Source organism: Arachis ipaensis, chromosome B1 (assembly GCF_059453495.1).
Source record: "Arachis ipaensis isolate K30076 ecotype BB chromosome B1, ASM5945349v1, whole genome shotgun sequence".
In the NCBI taxonomy this organism is placed as follows: Eukaryota; Viridiplantae; Streptophyta; class Magnoliopsida; order Fabales; family Fabaceae; genus Arachis; species Arachis ipaensis.
The window spans coordinates 64,726,753-64,744,482 of record NC_142436.1 but is presented as its reverse complement, the minus strand read 5'-3'; the positions used below and the strand labels follow the sequence as shown (position 1 = coordinate 64,744,482).

The 17,730-nt window shown below is 36.6% G+C and overlaps 1 protein-coding gene and 1 long non-coding RNA gene across 2 annotated transcripts; both read right to left on the bottom strand.

The window, feature by feature from the left end:
- Window positions 1-247: 247 nt before the first annotated feature.
- Window positions 248-3,957, bottom strand: CP31B (chloroplast RNA-binding protein 31B). Its single transcript, XM_016334151.3, has 4 exons — window positions 3,333-3,957; window positions 3,074-3,175; window positions 1,427-1,708; window positions 248-616 (listed from the first exon to the last, which is right to left on the bottom strand). The coding sequence occupies exons 1-4, from the start codon at window positions 3,831-3,833 to the stop codon at window positions 554-556; spliced, it is 948 nt and encodes a 315-aa protein (XP_016189637.1). The 5' UTR covers window positions 3,834-3,957; the 3' UTR covers window positions 248-553.
- Window positions 3,958-4,989: 1,032 nt separating this feature from the next.
- On the bottom strand, window positions 4,990-6,767 carry LOC107618225 (uncharacterized). The gene is made up of 3 exons (XR_015902732.1): window positions 6,641-6,767; window positions 5,511-5,944; window positions 4,990-5,338 (listed from the first exon to the last, which is right to left on the bottom strand). It is a non-coding gene; the product is annotated as an uncharacterized LOC107618225 (long non-coding RNA).
- Window positions 6,768-17,730: the final 10,963 nt, after the last annotated feature.

Below are 17,730 nucleotides of genomic sequence, written 5' to 3'. Positions count from 1 at the left end.
GTGTGTCAAGCTACAACCAACTTGTAATTCAACTATTCACAAAAAATTCGCAGCATTTATGCTAAATGCTAAAACTACCAAATGCAACGAGAACCAAACTCATGGATTTATCTGTAACAGATACGAATGGATAAGTTGATAAAGGATCAGCTTAACACTAAATCCCGGTACTTAAATCGTTGACATCCTCTTGAAATTAAGCACTTGTAAGATTTTGTGCAAGAGTAATGTCAGAACGATATGCTGATAACGTAAGAACTCATTCGCAACTCATTGATTACATTCACCATTGATTATGATGAAAAATAAAAGACAACAAAGAGTTTCTACAAAATCTCCAGAGATGGAATTATAATCATCTTGATCATCATCATTATCTGGATTCTGGACGTTTAATTAACAATGACATTAAAAAACAAGATTGACACTTTGTAAATCACTAAATCTAACCTTAAACCAGCCGCCAAAGAAGAAAAATAAAAACAAGATTGACATGTCCTCAGCCATAAACAAGCAGCACATACACACACAGGATAATTACTCGGATAATGACTCAGAAGCTGCGTCTGGGCCTATCCTCAGCAACACTCACTCTGAGTGACCGCCCATCCAAGCTCTGCAATATCAGAACCAACCATAAGCAACAAGTAGTCCTCACAATGCTTAGTTTTATTTGTTAAACCTTTATTTCAGAAAGGTTAGCGTTATATCTCCAACGGTCTTCAGTATTATCATTTACTAACAAAATACAAAGATATCACCTTCATTATTATTTAAATGACAAGGGAAGATTAAATTACTCTGTTAGTTCTTATAATTTCATTTTCTAAATTTGTAATCGAGTCCCTACACTTTAAAAGTTTTTTAATTTGGTCTCTACACCAGTTTTAAATTTATAATCACATATTTGTCGTTTCAAAAATGTTTAATTTAATAGAATAGGTTGAGGTATATTCGCTATTGGTGTGAGATGAATGAAAACATTCTAACATTTACTATTAAAAAGCATCTAATTACAAATTTAAAACTAATATAGAGAACTAATTAAAATCTTTTAAAATGTAGTGACCTAATTACAAATTTGGAGAAACTATAAAAGGTAACAGAGTAATTTAACCCTTTTATGAATAAATGGAAGTTCCAAAATCTTCACCTATAATCACAGAAAGTGAGGGTAATTTGTTGAAAAAACAAAGGAGGAAACTTTAGAAGTTGTGCTACCAATATAGAGGAACATTAGTGTGTAACGGTTTTAAATTGATGTTGTGATCACAGATGCAATTACTGCCGTGATGCATAATTGCAACTGCAAAGCACACTGCATTAGCAAATAGGAATTGTAGTTGCAGACCAAAACATAAAAGTTCCGTTTAATTATGAAGGCACGATGACATTGTTAAAGTAAGAATGTAATTTTTTGTGATACCTGGCCATCAAGAGCAGCAATGGCATCATTCATATCAGTCTCACTGGACATTGTGACAAAGCCAAAACCACGTGATCTACCAGTCTCTCTGTCATACACTATCCGAGCTTGCTCAACCTTACCATGTTCACTGAAAATTTGCTCTAGTCGAATATTATCAACATCCCAAGGCAAGTTACCAACATATACTCTTAACGAGGAATCAAAGGTGCGCGGTGACCGCTCCGGCTGCGATCCTCTTGGAGCAGCCTTATTAACAGTCAACGTTCTTCCATCTAACTCCTGACATAGAAGAAGGATCTCATGTCTCAACGAGCCGCAACAAGCAGCATTAGGGAAGAAGACATTAATAAGACATGTCATGCTTCCAGTAAAGGACTAAAGGGCATTTGGGCATTTCACATGTAAGACACACATTTGAACTCAGAAAAATGAGAAATTTCAAAAGACCTTTCTACAGGCACAAATGCTGCCTTACACACACATAATCATTACTTTAATTGTAAAGTTTCAGTTTTATTTTGTTCAGTAAATGTAAGGAGTACGGCAAAATCTGTCAACTAGTTTTATTCTGAAATTCCTCCCAATTCATGGTGATCATAAATTCCAAGAAAGTACAGACTAGAGCATCATTAGAGAACAACCAAAATGAAAGATAAAGCATGTACACCAACAAGCAAGATTAGCAAGATTAGCAAGACTAGGGTTAACTACTTTGAAGATAATCAAAATAAGTGAGAATACTTCCCCCATCTCATTGATACAGTAAATTGTACAATTGTCCAATATTCTTCAGAAATTGGCAAAATGCTTTGAGTAAAAGGAGTGTTGGAGGTTCAAAAGGAGCTAATAACATACTACTAAGAAAAGGTTGGCAGGTATAAAATCGAAGTTGGTTACCTAATATATACTACATTGGAGAAAAAAACAAAACAGATCAAACGAGATTTCATGCTACACTTGATCTCCCATGTTCTGCAGTTATTGATGCACACCTAGAAGCAACCTGTGAGGAATTTGCTGAGATCTATGCGGGGGCATATGCCCCCAAGAGTTCACGTAAACTCAAATAGCTTATGTAAACTTCAAATTGTAAAGCTCAACTTGTAAATTTGATTTGGGGGCCTAAACTAGTAAACTCATCAGAGTTTGATAACCATGCATGCACCAAGTAAATTTTGAGACTTTTCTCATTATAATATACAACATAGATGCATGCTTTGCAACAATTATCTTATAAGCTTTACTAAACATCAAGATAAAAAAATTATGTGAAACTCTTTACTATTGTCCTTGACCCTAGTATCTAAAATTTTCAAAACCAATCCATGAATTAGTACTCAATAATTGACAGTGCTTCTTACTTACAATGAGTAAACTCCCATTTCTAACCATAAAACTTTACAACGCTTACAAATTTACATGAATGAACGAAACTAGTTTTGGACCCACAAAAGATGATTTCTATGTGACAAAAGTACTCCAACAATTTTATTCATACGTAGATTTATCAATGTTATGAACTTTCATGGATAGAAATAGTAGTTTACTCTACTTACAACTCTACTATCTGCAACAATACTTTCTGTAATTCTATGGTACTAGCAATCCTCCTCAAAACACGTACACATGTAAATAATAACTTACATAGCCACTGAACTTCTCCACAGCTCTGTCAGCTTCCTCAACTGTACTCATTGTTACAAATCCAAACCCGCGACTCCGATCGGTTGCCCTATTGTAAATTACCTAACATCACAATGCAAGATCCACAATTCAGAACCAAACAGCAGTCACAATTTGAAAGTTGAAACTATGAAATTAAAACAAAAAACACAAGCATAAACACAAAAATAACACCATCAAACAAAAATCAGAAAAGGGAATTCATCAAAAGGAGTCTCACCTCGGCTATCTCCACCGTTCCGGCCTGCTCGAAGAGCATGGCAAGTCTCTGGCTATCAACATCAAAAGGCAAGTTACCAACAAAGAGTTTTGCATCCTCAGAAGTTTCATCAAACCCACCTTCCCCTTCTCCCTCACTACCATCAATCACAGCCTCAGTTTCATCATCTTGGTTTACCCATTTGGGTTCGCCTTCGTTCTCCCACGTTGCTTCTTCTTCTTCACCATCAACTTCTTGTTGCTGAGGCCAATCTGATGCTTGTGCGACAAAGGTGAGCATAGGAGAATGATGAATGGTCCTCGTGGTGAGGCATAGAGAGCGTGAAAGTGAAAGGAACGAAGAAGAATTGAAGGATGCAACTTGAAATCTGAGTGGTCTAGAAGAATGACGAAGTGAGTGAAAAGGGCAGTGTTTGGGTTTGGTGTAAAAGAGTGACGGGGGAGAGAGTAGCCATGATTGTGATGCCAATGTAAAGGACTTGAAGAGAGGCATGGTTGCCATGGAGAGGAGCTAGAAGAAGAAGAAGAACCTCAACTCCTCAACGATTGAGGATAAGGTGAATAATCAATTGAAATGAAAGGTTTAAAGACAGAGACAAATAGAGATGCGTCACTGTGTCAGCGGCAACCAAAATCATAAATATTTTTTCAAAAAAAGAAAATTCTCCGACAGATTAAATAATAACGGATAATATTGTTATTTCTTCTTTTATTAATTTAATTATAACATGCAATTTTTTAAACAGATTTATTTAATTTTTTTTGTGACTACAGATTTATTTAATTGTTGTGTATATTAATGTATTTAAATAATTTGATTCTTGTTATAATTATTTTTAAGAGTAAATAGCTATTTTTAACTATGAAAAATACAAAACTATTTATAAATAATTTAAGGGGATGTTTTTGGTAGAAAAAATATAATGTGGTCTTTAAAGCACTATGCAAAAAAATTTTTAATGTATGGCATAGATTGCTGTAGAATATAAGATGTTAGTATTGTTAGATTTGACCCAACATTAAACGTAATTACAAACCGGTACATGAGATGATCGGTTGGATCATGATTTCAGAACTTTTTTTTTTGTTGGAAGGAAGTATTGATGCGTGATTAATGTTTTTTTTTTTTTAGAGTTAGCCACATGGCCTGTGCTCACAGTCCACCCAAAAATTACTCTAATACAAATTCATATCTCCAAAAACCAGCTTGAATTACTATCCACAACCCACCCAAGCACTACTCCATATTTTAATGACGTTACCCAATTTTTTCTGCACAAGTTCATCTTCTACATTGACATATGAATTATTTTTAGAAAAGTTTGAAGGAAACCAAAAAAATTTAATAATAAACCTCAAGTGATTTCAAGAATTATTTTAATTTGGGGCTTGGTATATGTAAAATATTTGTAGTTTTTTTTAAATTTGAATTTATACCAAAGTTAATAATTTATTGAATAAAGACATGACATTACAGAAGATTAATAATGAAAAATATTATTGAACTAAAGAAGTGTTAATTAGTGTAATCAAAGAAAAAGGTTGAAGATGGACGTGAATATGAGTATGAAAGTTGTAACGCGATTTAGGCTGTAGTAGCAGCCATAAAAATTGTTAGTAAATAAAGCACCTGCATAGGTGAAATAATAGTAACAGTGTAGCAAAAAACAAAATGTATTGTTTTGGCAGGAATAAGTAGGTTAAATAATAGAATTCTTAAAAAGTTAAATACCAACATAAACTACATAATGCATGTGTAATTAATAACAAAAGGATAGATATTCATCAGCTTGCAAATTCCTAGTGGCATCGGACCTGAAGGATTGTGACCGATTTAACTAAGATGACCTTGAAGGCCCTAACACCTCCAGGTTTGAAGTTGCACAAAATTGCAAAGTTTTTTCAACCTCCAGAAATTACTCCAAAGCTAACGTTTCATGTGCCATTAAATCCAGTGTAGGTTGCTTCAACATCAATGTAGCCGTGTGCAAGGAAAACTGGGTGCCTCTGACCAGTGAAATGATTTAGATGAGGAACATTCGACTAATTGTAATATAGCAAAAGATCATTAAGAGATAGATACTATTGATGAAGCCACATACAAGAAAACTAATTAGTGCAAGTAAACAATGTTGGGAGAATAGTATTAAAAGAATAGATTGCAATTAGTTTGGCTTACCAACAAGTGGGAAGACAAGATGGGGCCAGTAAGATCCATCACGAAGAAGGGGCATTAGGTGGAGAATTTTTCAGCTATGGCTTTAGCTTTGTCGAAAGAAGGATTATTGATACATCTGACATGCTGGTAAGTGCCTTGCTTTTGATACCGTGGTTGTTGGTATGGCGGGGATAGTAGGTGTTTTCGCGGCCACAAAAGTCGAAGATACGCACTTGGAAATTAGAGTTGCCTATGTGTTGGAAATACAGCATGGAGTCCAGATTGATTTGATACCTTCGATAGAACTGTGGCCAACCTCGCGTCAATGCGATGCTGACATTTTGTCGTTCTTTCCAAAAGCACTGAATATGGACATCCCTTCCATCAGGGACCACCAGGTTTTGATCACTCGTTGTCGGTCGCTTACCCTTGCCCCTGGAGGAGGACATGTGTGCCTAATACAGAACAGAAAATAAGGTTCAGGGTGGAACTATTGGTCAACTGAAATAGTAAAAAAAATATAATAGTTGAGCTCCGGTATCTTATTTCAAACAGTACAATTTTTGGGTTCAGAGTAACAAGAACCAAGAAACCCTAAACATTAGTTCAGTTAGGGTTTCATCAGATAGGAGAAAAAAATGGAAGCAAAGGGTAGAAACATGCAAAAAAAGTATGAAATGTAGAATAGTGGATCTTAACTGAGTCAATTTACAGTCAGTGCAACTTTCAAGTTTAGAACAAAAAGAACAAAGGAAAGCAAACAGTCAGTGCAATTAGGTTTTTATGAAATGGTAAAATACCGTAAACCAATTAGTTAGAACAAACATGTAGAGAAGGTAGTAAACGCAAGATAGTGGATGTCCAGTAAATATTCTACAAACAGTGTAGTTTTTGGGTTTATGACAAGATGAACACTGGAATAGGAACAATCAGACCAATTAGAATTTTTTCTATCCATGGAAAAAAATTCGAAGGAACAAGAACAAAGATGCAACAGAAAATTGTGTTTTTATGATGTACAAAACAAGTGATATGTACTGAGGAAGGTAGTCGTTGGATATATTTGTTTCTATTTTTTATGAGACGGACATGGACACGAAATCCAAACAACGATTAATTAGTATTCGGCCAAGGGAAGCAATGGGGATTACCTCGTTAGTCTTCATGGCTGGAGTAACGAAATTGAATCAGGAATTCTTCTAACAGACGTCTTGGTAGTTGGAGCCAAAACGACAAAGTGAACTTGGTAATATGATGATGGAGAATGGAGTCCACAACTAATGCCATTTAGTGTGTGTGAATGATATCTCACTAAACCTTTTTTTTGTTTGCTCATGGGCCAAGGCGGTACAATGAAAACCTGACCCGACCATAAGTCTTGGGCTTAGGGCGGGTAATATTCTTTGGTAGGTGTGTTTTTTTGTTTTGCTTAGATGAGCAACTTTTTATACTAAAGGGCCTAAGTAGGAAGCATGCAGAATAAACTATTAATGGTTCATGAAAAAGATATAAAAGGAAAACAACAATAATAGTAGTAACATGGTAACAATAATAATAATAACAATAATAATAATAATAATAATAATAATAATAATAATAATAGGAGTATTGATAATTATAATATATTTATCAACTATAAGGACAACAAAAAAAATATTAACAAAAGTATTTATGATCATCACATGTTCGATATGTATTTTCTAGGTCTATGTCTCCTTCTGTTTCTATGTCTGTCTTTGTCTTCCTGCTCGTGTCTCTACCTGTATATGGTAGAATAATAATAATAATAATAATAATAATAATAATAATAATAATAATAATAATAGTAACAACAACAAGATGAACATTGCCTTTCTCTGTAACCCTAAACTCTAAACCCTAAATCATGAACCATAAATCGTAAACCCTAAATCCTCAACCCTAAACCATAAATCCTAAATTCTAATCCATAAACCCTAAATTGTAATTGCATAAACCCTATTACCTAAACCCTAAACCCTAAACCTTCGGACCTGAAGTTAAACCCTAAACTCTAAAGTATAAAACATAAATCCTAAACCCTAAACACTAAACACTAAAGGGTAAACCGTAAGCCATAAACACTGAAGTTAAACCATAAACCCTAACTCCTAAACCATGAACCCTAATCCATAACCCTTGAACCATAAATCCCAAACCTTGAACCCTAAAACCTTAAATCCTAAATTCTAAATCCTAAATCCTAAACCATGAACCGTAAACACTAAATCGTAAACCCAAAATCATCAACCCTAAACCATAAACTCTAAATACTAACCACGTAAAGTCGTAAACCTTATGACCTAAACTATAAACCGTAAACCCTCGAACCTGAAGTTGAACCCTAAACCTTAAAGCATAAACCATAATCCCTAATCCCTAAACCTTGAATCCTAAACCACAAACCCTAAACCTATAAACCCTAGACCTTAAACCCTATACCCTAGAAAAAAAACTCTAAATTGTAAACCCTAAATCATAAACCGTATATCCTAAATCCTAGAACACAAAAACCCTAAACAGTGAACCCTAAACCCTAAGATCGCATAATGCCCTCTGAATAGTGATATCATCAATGGTGAAAGGAATAAAAAAGCTTCTCGGATCTTGAATCTTCTCAGGGAGATCCTTCTGAATAATAGCACTACATTCCTTTGTGAGCACCACGGTCTCACTCTCCTTTCAATTCCTCTTGTTGGTCAATAATTCCTTCATAAACATAGTATAGAGAGGCATTTGCTCAAGAGCCTCTGCAAAAGAAATGTTAATTTGAAGCTTTCTGAAGACCTCTAAAAATCTTAAAAATTGCTTGTCTTTGGATGCCTTCTAAAGCCTCTGAGGATATGGCATTTTTGGCTTGTACTCAGGTGCTGGAGACTTCACTGGATATTGCTCAAGATCAACCAGGAATGGGTTATCCAGGTGCCTTGGAGGGGCGTGTTCCTCTTGGCCCTTGGCCTCCTCTAGAGCTTCTTTTTCAACCGGCTCCTCACTAACTTTTGCTTCTGAACTTGCTATCTTACCACTTTTCAAATGTATGGCCTTGGACTCTTCCCATGGGTTAGGCACTGTATCACTGAAAAAGGTATTAGGAGGCCTCTCAGGTGCTTGCTTGCTCAACTGACCCACTTGAATCTCCAAGTTTCTGAGTGAAGCTCTGGTTTCCTACATAAAACTGTGAGTACTCTTGGAGAGCTCTGCAATTATAGATTCTAAGTCAGATAATTTCTGAGAATGAGAAGGTTCTTGATATTATTGAGAGGGCTAAAACTGATGGTTGTTATTGAAGTTATTCTGATTAAAGTTGCCCTGAGAAGAAGAGTTGTTGTTGAAGTTCGGTTGCCTTTGTGGTTGATTTTTTCACCCAAAATTTGGATGATTCCTCCACCCCAGATTATAAGACTTGGAAAAAAGATCATTATTGGGGGGGGGGGAGGTCTAGAGGAATTGCCCATGTAATTGACTTGTTCAGGAAAAAATTGACCATAATCATAGTTCTCACATTGAGAAAAGTCACCACTCATGTCATAAGAAGCATCTTGGGTATTAATAGCTGAGACTTGCAATCCACCCAAGTGTTGAGTAATAGCATTTATTTGTTGAGACATGGATTTATTCTGAGCAAGAAGTGTGTCTAAAATATCTAGTTCCATGACTCTTTTCCTCCCGACGGTCCTCTTAGAAGAATAAAAATATTAGTTGTTAGCAACAATCTCAATCAAGTCTAGAGCCTCTTCAATGGTCTTCTTTATATGAAGAGAACCTCCTGCAGAATTATCCAAAGACATCCTGGCGTCCTCTGTAACTCCATCATAGAATATTTGTAACTGTATCCAATTCAAAATATTTCAGGAGGACACTTTCTGAGCATTACCTTGTACCTCTCCCAAGATTCATAGAGAGACTCACCATCTCTCTATCTAAAAGTCTGAACATCATGAGCTTGGTCAGCCTCTGAGGTAAAAATAATTTAGTCAGGAACTTGCTGACCATATTATCCAATGTATTTAGGCTCTCCTAAGGCTGTGTGTCAAGCCACTATTTGGCTCTATCCCATATAGCAAACGGAAAGAGCAGCAACCTATAGACATCAGGATGGACTTTATTGGTCTTCATCATATCACAAATTTGTAGGAAATTAGAGATGAATAAGTTTGGGTCTTCCTGCAGGAGTCCATGAAACTGACAGTTTTGTTATACCAAAGTAATGAGTTGAGGCTTTAACTTAAAATTATTGGCATTCACAGGTGGCACAATAATGCTACTGCCATAGAAGGTGGGATTAGGAGCAGTGTAAGGACCAAGTGTCCTTTTAGGTTGCTCAGGAGCATTGGGAGCATTAGGGATAGTAACATTATTGTTGTTGTTTGCCTCTATAATGATTTCTTTAGCTTTTGTCTCAAAGTTATCCTTGAGATTCTCAATAGCTCTATAAGCTCTCGCCTGTTGTAGGCGTCTTCTTAGAGTAAGAAAATGTCTAATCTAAGTAATCAAACAACGGGTAGTTGTCAATCACAGTCAATCCCTGGCAACGGCGCCAAAAACTTGGTGCGAATTTTGAAAACCACAAACTGACCGGCAGATGCATTAGGTTGTACCAAGTAATACCTCAGGTGAGTGAGGGTCGATCCCAGGAGAATTAATGGACCAAGCAACAATAGTTAAGTGATTTACTCAGTTAGACAAACAAAAAGGAGTGTTGAGTTCAATTGCATTAAAAAGTAATTCAAGAAATTAAGAAAGCAAACAGTAAATTGGTTGTAAGAATTATATGAGAGAATAGTTAAGGCTTTAGAGATATTTACTTTCCAGATTAACAATTCTTACCAACTACTTTAATCATGCAAGATTCAATTCATGGCAAACTTTAATTGATTAAACCCAAATTCCTTAGTAATTTAATCTCCTCTAACCTAATCAACTGCCAATTCCTTCGTCACTTAATTTAGATTAAATGTTTAAGTCCAATTCTAGTTTATTAATCACACAAACCCTAAATACCCAAAGATAAGATGATTATATGTCACATATCATGTTAAGTCCAAGTAATTAGAGAATGATGAGGATTTACTTTCAAGCTGTTATTCAAGTAAGTTAACTTTTCCAAGATTCAACAAGAATTCAAGTAGAAAAAGAGTTATCTTCCAATATACTCTAATTCCTAGGATGAAGAACGAAAGCAATCCTTGAATTTAAACCAATGCATTAATTAAAAGTAGAATGACAATGGTGTTAATCCATCAAAATAAATAGAGCTCCTAACCTTAACAGAGGAGGTTTAGTTGCTCATGGCTTAGAGAAAACTTGGATTCTCAAATTGTGTAAAGTGAGGAATGAGGAAGAAGAAGAGAAGAGAGCCCAAAGGGCTGAATCTTTTCTCCTTTTATATCTAACCTAATTGATTTGAAAATAAAATAAAATCATAAATTCTAAAACCTAAAAGATTGTGTTTTGTTTTAATCATAATGAAAAGAAAAATAAATAATAAAAAGAAACTAAAAATAAACTAAAGCCACAAATCCTTCCTTGAACTCCAAAAATGCGCTACTGGCGCTAAACGCTAGTCTCGGCGTTTAGTGCCGCTGAGACAGAGAATGTTGTGTGAGTTACTGTCTTCCTAGCGCTAAACACTAAGGTTGGGGTTTAGCACCATTAGCGTGTGGTTTGGGGAACTATTTACGAGACAACTGCACTAAACGCCGAGTCGTGGCATTTGGCGGCAACTTGACAACAAGCTTACACGAAGGAGGAGGTGCCTGGCGCCAAATGCCAAGTAGCGGCGTTTAGCGCCAGCTTGATAGCATCCAATTTTCTCCTTTTTCTTCTACACGAACTCTGTCAAACTTGCCCGAATCTTTCCTAAAATTAATGAAACCACAATACGCATCAAAGTAGCATTCAAACAGGCCTCAAACACTAAAATCTCATAAAAACTTAACAAATCTATATCTAAAATACGAAGAAAATATAGAAAAGATGCTCACGCATCAGTAAAAATACACAGCAATTTCAATACAAATTTTAATAACTTCCAATTCCAATTCCTCTATGTACCTTTCTAAATGGCAGCATCCAACATGAAAAACTTATAACTATTGTCAACAGAGGCAGAAAAACTACACACATCATCTTGTGTAGAGAAGGATTACAAATGGGTCTAAATCTACTCTTCCAATATTTCATCACTACATTCATATCAAATAAAGGTTTCAAAGCTGAACACTTTTCATTAAAGGAGACAATTTTCCGTAAAATTTTTATTTTTCCATTTTAATTTTAATCTCCACAACTTAAAAACAGCAATTGCCCACATTAAATGCATAACAAAATCAAAAATTTAACTTTTGTATATTCATACCCACATCGCACACCATAAACATTGCAACATCAAACTGTCGTCAGTTCGGAGCCACGCCGAAGGCACGATCCCCCAGTTGAAACCAATTTCGGGAGCATACCTCCACCAACCTCCATCAACATTATCGAACCGTAAATAACTCAACGTGATCGACACAATGTATCTAAATCGCTGGTTACCCTATGTGGTCCATTGCCTCTCTTATGGTGAACCTCAACGCGAACGGATCCCGATCTATGCTTCAGTGCTGTTCAATTACTCAATCTCCTCTACCGTGAAGCACTATCTGCTTCTAGGTGGTCCAAACGAAGCTTCCTAGTGACCCTAGCCTAATTTAACCCTATCTATTAATGGACTTTAGTGATTTGTTGTAATCAGAAGTTCTCATTTCGTAAATAAGTTAGTCTATTTCCCCTAAATTTGCCCCAACTGTTGTTGTTCTTTATTTGTGAACCGATTGATGAGTCCATTTTTTTCGATATATTTTAGCTTGATTTGAATGGATTTCATCACATAAACTCACACTTAAGCACCAAAATAGCATACTTTTGTGTTTTGTCCCTAAATTGATCTTAAATGTGAAAACATGCGTTTTTGTGCCTAAATTAGTGATTTTAATTCCACTTTTCATGCTATTCGATGCCGTGATATGTTTTGTGAGTGATTTGAGCTCATTTTGGCAAGATTGGCTAGGAAAAAGTGGAAGAAGGCATGTACAAGGGAGAACACATGAAGAAAACAAGGAAAAGCACACACAGACAAGTGTGCATGCGCACAAGTAAGCATGCGTACACACAAAAAGGATTTAGCATGTGTACGTACGCACAACCTTCTGTGCGTACGCACAAGTGACGAAACAGCAAAGTGTGCGTACGCACAGGACCCTGCACATGGTTTCATTAATGAAACATGTGCTGCATGATTTCTGAGGGCTTTTGGCCCAATTTTGGAAGCTCCAATGCTGAATTGAAGTGCTATATGAAGGGGATATCAACACATATGAAGGCATTAGGAGAATTAGGACTTAGAACTTTATTTTTTTACATTTTCAATAGTAGTAGGAGTAGGAGTAGTGTAGATTAGGGAGAGTTCTCTTAGGGTTTTAATTAGGGTTCATGAGCATTTTATAGCAAGCTTTGATTTTGAATTTTGCTTCTTTAATTGTAAGTACTCTCAATTTCTTCTTTAATTACATTGTCTTTACTTTTATTTTCCTATTGTTCAAGTTACTTTGTTCATATTTGAAATTTTGAGTTTCTTGAAGTTTTGATTAATGAATTTCATATCTTATGCTTTCTTTATACTTGATTGCTTGTCTCTTGTTGATATTGTTGATAGTTGGTTATAGTTTTCTATTTTTCCTTGTAATTTTCTATATTTTACTTTTATGCACACAAGGTGTTTGTGAGAATGTCAATTATGAGTTTTGAGTAGATTTTCACACCTTGGCTTGGGAATTGAGTTCCTAGGATACTAGAGTCATAATGTTCGACATTTAGTGGTAATTCTTGGGTAGTTAGTTGACTCTTGTTTCCATTGATGCTAGCTTTTTATCAACTAGTTTGGTAAGTTAGCTAGGACTTATGGATTAAGGTCAATTATGCTTGCTTGACTTACTCCTCGATGTTAGGGGTTAACAAGGCGAGATTGACTCGTCATAATTATCATAGTTGTAGTTATGACGATTATAGGATTCCTTAGATCCTCTTTTTCCCAAGTCAAGGCTCTTTTATGCATTTATAGCATTTTCACTAGTTTTGACCTCATTTTCTCTTTACTTGCATTGATGCCAATTTTGATCATTCCTTAGTTCTTTTATTTCTTAAGTTCTTTTAATCTTTCGTTCTTTGATTACAAAACCCTTTTTGCTTCGACAACCGAAAGAGTGACACTTCCAATTGCATTCTAGGGAGAACGACCCGAGGTTTAATTACTCTCGGTTTATATGTTTTGGATTTGAAAATTAAACTTTGATTGAGAGAATTGTTTGTTGGTCTAGGCTATACTTGCAATGAACATATTCTATTTTGAGAAATTCTAGATCGACAATAGTCTTCACACAAAGTTTTTGGCACCGTTGCCGGAGAATACAATTGAGTGCTATCTTTTGGTTGTTGTAAATATGTTGATAGTGTAAATATCTTACTTTTTGGTTGTTTGTTTGTTTTTGTTAATATCTATGTGTTTGTTTTTCTTGTTTATTAATGTCGTTTGCTTTTATTTTCTACTTTCTCTATGAGCTATCACCCTTGTTGCTTGGAGCTTGGTTGTGAGTATTTTGTAGGGTATGATGAATTCAAGTTGGGATTGCTTCATGGAGTGGGAGAATCAATTCAGGGAGGAACCAATTGTGTATGAGCAACACTCATGGCAAACACCTCTCTCATACTACAACGAGACAAATTCTCCCCTATGTGAATACCAAATCCAAAGATATGAAAGATACCCCCTACATGACCTCCAACCACCAAACCTTCAAGTACCACACCCTCCACCTCCATGAAATCAAAATGTCTATGCACCTTGCCACCAACCATATGAACCACCACACCCTTATAAACCACCTCAATACCCTCACCCACATAACACACCTCCCAACTCTACAACCTTTCTCCCTACCTTTGAACCTTCTTTTCCACCCAAAGATGAAGTTTGCCAACCCTTGCCCCATGAACAACAAGACCTTCAAGCATTCTTCCAAGAGCAAGAAGAGTTCCAAAAGAAGCAAGGAGAGTTCATTGCTACCATAGCCAAAGTGGTGAACTGCTTGGCCTCACTACGCTCAACCACTCAAGACATCCCCCTTGAAGAAGGTGGATGATCAAGTAAGGAGTGTAGAGAGGAAGAGAACATGGAGTCTCAAGAAAAGGAGGAGGAGCTAAGGCTTGAATCACAAGAGGAGGAAGGTAGAACTAGTGAACCAGAAGGGGTAAATGGAGAATTGTGGGAGTTTGATCAAGAAGTGGATTGCATCATCAATGATTTTTTGTCCACCTTGGTCAACCCCCTCAATGATCTTGAGGAAGCTTTCCCCTTGGAGTTTGAGAGAGAAAGGGAAGAGCTAGAAAGGAGTAGTGAGAAAGAGGTGATCATCCAAGAAGTGAAGGCCTTCATGCAAGAGTCCAAGAGGGTGACTCCAATCCAAGGGCAATTTGAGTGGGTAAAAATTTCTTCCATGAGATTCATAGGCCCATACCAATAAGCTCTCTTGGAGACGAATCACCAACTTAAGGTGCTTCTTGGAGTGTTGAATGGTAAAGGAATGGGTATTGGTTACCAAAGGAATTCAAAGTATAAACGGTGCAAGGTCCACTTGGGAGGATTACAAGATTCAAGTGGGTGCTTCGAAGGTGCTTGGAGAGGTTGTTCATCCAAGGGTACAAGTGAAAGTCAACAAGAGGATGATAGAGAAACCAAAGTGTGGGATCTGAGCATACAACTCTACAACCAACAATTTTGGATCCCAAATTCCTCCTTGAGGTTGCTTGAGAGCTTAATGTACTTCGTATGGGATCCCGGAGGATTTTTGAAGAGCAAGCATGGTTGGCAACTCAAGGATGGATGGAAGCACAAGCCTCCTTGATGTGAGCTCCAACCAAAATTCTAACTTGAGGACTTAAAACTAAAGTGCTAGGTGGGAGACACCCCACCATAGTAATATCCTTTCAACCCTTCTTTCTTTTAGTTTTGTTTATTGAATTTTGTCTCTTTGATTAGCATACTTTGATTGTATTCTAGGTTTAAATTAGTTGCATTTTATGTTTGATCATGTGTTTTTGATGAATGATGTGTTTTGGGCTTGAAATCCCTTGATTAATATCATGGTTGGTGCCTTAGAGGCGTTAAAAATGTTGCAGAAACAGAGTTCTGTGCATGCGCACAGCCTTGTGCATACGCACACTTCCCCTGTTTTTCCCCATGTGTACATGCGCACAGCAGTGTACGTACGCACACCCGTTGTAACACGCTCTGTTCACAGCGCGCGCTTGCACCCTCTATGCACGCGCACCCCACCACATTTTCATTCTGTGCGTTCGCACGCCCCCTTGTGTGTACGCACACATGGTCATTTTGCCCTATTTCAAAAAAAAAAGTGTTCTGTACATGCGCACATACCTGTGCACACGTACACATCTTGAGACCCTCTCTGCCAGCAGCGCTCGCACGCCCTGTGCGTATGAACGCCCCCAAATTTTTGCTAGTGTGCATACGCACACTTTATGGGCGTTAATGAGAAAGGATGCCCTGTTCAGCCAGCAGTCTTCCTCTCTCTTCTCCTTGCTGCTGCTGTTCGTCCACCCCAGCCCCTTCAGGTGACCACCACCATCGCCGTCTGACCGCAGCCGCCGGAGCCACTACCACCACCACCACATTTCTCTCTTTTTCTGTTTCTTCTTTTTTCTTCCTCTTCTTTTCCTTCTTCTTTCTTTTATTTCTCCTTTATTCTTTCTTTTTCTTCTCGCTTTCTTCTCTTCTCCGGGGAAGTTCCGTCGCCGTGATCTTGCAGTGGCTAACACAAGTGACACTGTTGCCTATCCCTTTCTTTTCTATTCTTCATCTTTTCAATTTTCTTGTTTTACTCTTCTTTGTTTTGTTTATTTACTTGCTTAATTTTTATCTTCTTTTTTTAGTTTTGATAATCTAGCTTGAGTTTTGCTTAATTGTTTATTTGTTGCATTGCAAGTGTTCAATTTCTGATTTGTGGGTTGTTCATGCTTGAATTTTGGCTTGAAATTGATGAACATGTACACTGTACTCCATGTGTTTGTTTAAATGTCTAAATGAACTTTTTTGTTTAATGCATGTGTTGTAGCTACCATATGTGTTAGACTATATCCTTGTTTGGCATTCTAATTCAGAATTGTGCACCTTTGAATGGTTACATTTTCAATAATGTACTTGTTGTTTATTGCTTTAAGTTGGTAGCACCAAATGGATATGCAAGAGTGACATTTGACTTCTTTTTGGTGAAATTTTTAACAAGTGAATATTGAATTTAGTGAATTGAATTGAATTGCTTGTTCATCATGGTTTTTGAGTCAATATAATCACATCACAAGGTCCTTGTTTCTTGTTAATACTTTGCATTTGTTTGAGTTGACTTAACTTGATTCTATCAAGTTTGTCACCTTTTGTAACAAACACCTTAACCATGTGATTATTTGATTTTTCCTAAGGATGAATAAGTAATTTTCTTTTTATCATTGAATAGGTTATTGCTTGTTATGCTATTTTATTAATTTTGCGCTTTCACTTGCACAACCTCAATATCCAATAATTCCTACATTCAATTCACTCTTGTAGTTGCCTAAGTTTGCATATGCTTAATTGATGCTCATTCATTGCTTGCATCTTAGGCCATTTAGTTGAGGAACTCATGCTTACTTTTTTATTGTGTGGATGCCATTTTAACCATCCGTTGTGTGCATTCTAACCGCGCGTATAATTGGAATACACACACGGCTCAATTTTTTTATCATACCACACCACTATGCAACTTCCTCAATTAGATGCTTATTTGCTCTCTCCTTTACCTTTTGGTGCTACTTGCCCTATGAGTTCTAATTATACTTTATTCATTCTTTTTAAGGATGAGACATAAAGGAGATGAGCCGGGAGAGGAGGAGGACACCGTGGATGGAGATGCCGAGCATACATTGGACTTGGCAATTTCTACACAATCCAAGCCCCCGCATCCGCCAAATGAAGGTGGATCTCTTGAGAGACATTCCCCCCGAATCATGTTCGTGCATGGAGGACCGTGCAATCGCTTAAGTGTGGGGGAGGCTTCGTCATTTTGGGGTGTAAACTTTCTTTTCCAAACACTTTGCACTTTATTTTTGTTTTTTTTATTATGTTTCTTTT

What these genes read in the sequence shown, in the direction of transcription:
- CP31B (XM_016334151.3), bottom strand. Translation starts at nt 3,833, where the DNA reads ATGGCAACCATGCCTCTCTTCAAGTCCTTTACATTGGCATCACAATCA. An exon ending in GAACGGTGGAGATAGCCGAG is followed by an intron (nt 3,176 to 3,332) that starts GTGAGACTCCTT and finishes TTGTGATGTTAG; the next exon opens with GTAATTTACAATAGGGCAAC. An exon ending in TTGCTGCTCTTGATGGCCAG is followed by an intron (nt 617 to 1,426) that starts GTATCACAAAAA and finishes CTGATATTGCAG; the next exon opens with AGCTTGGATGGGCGGTCACT.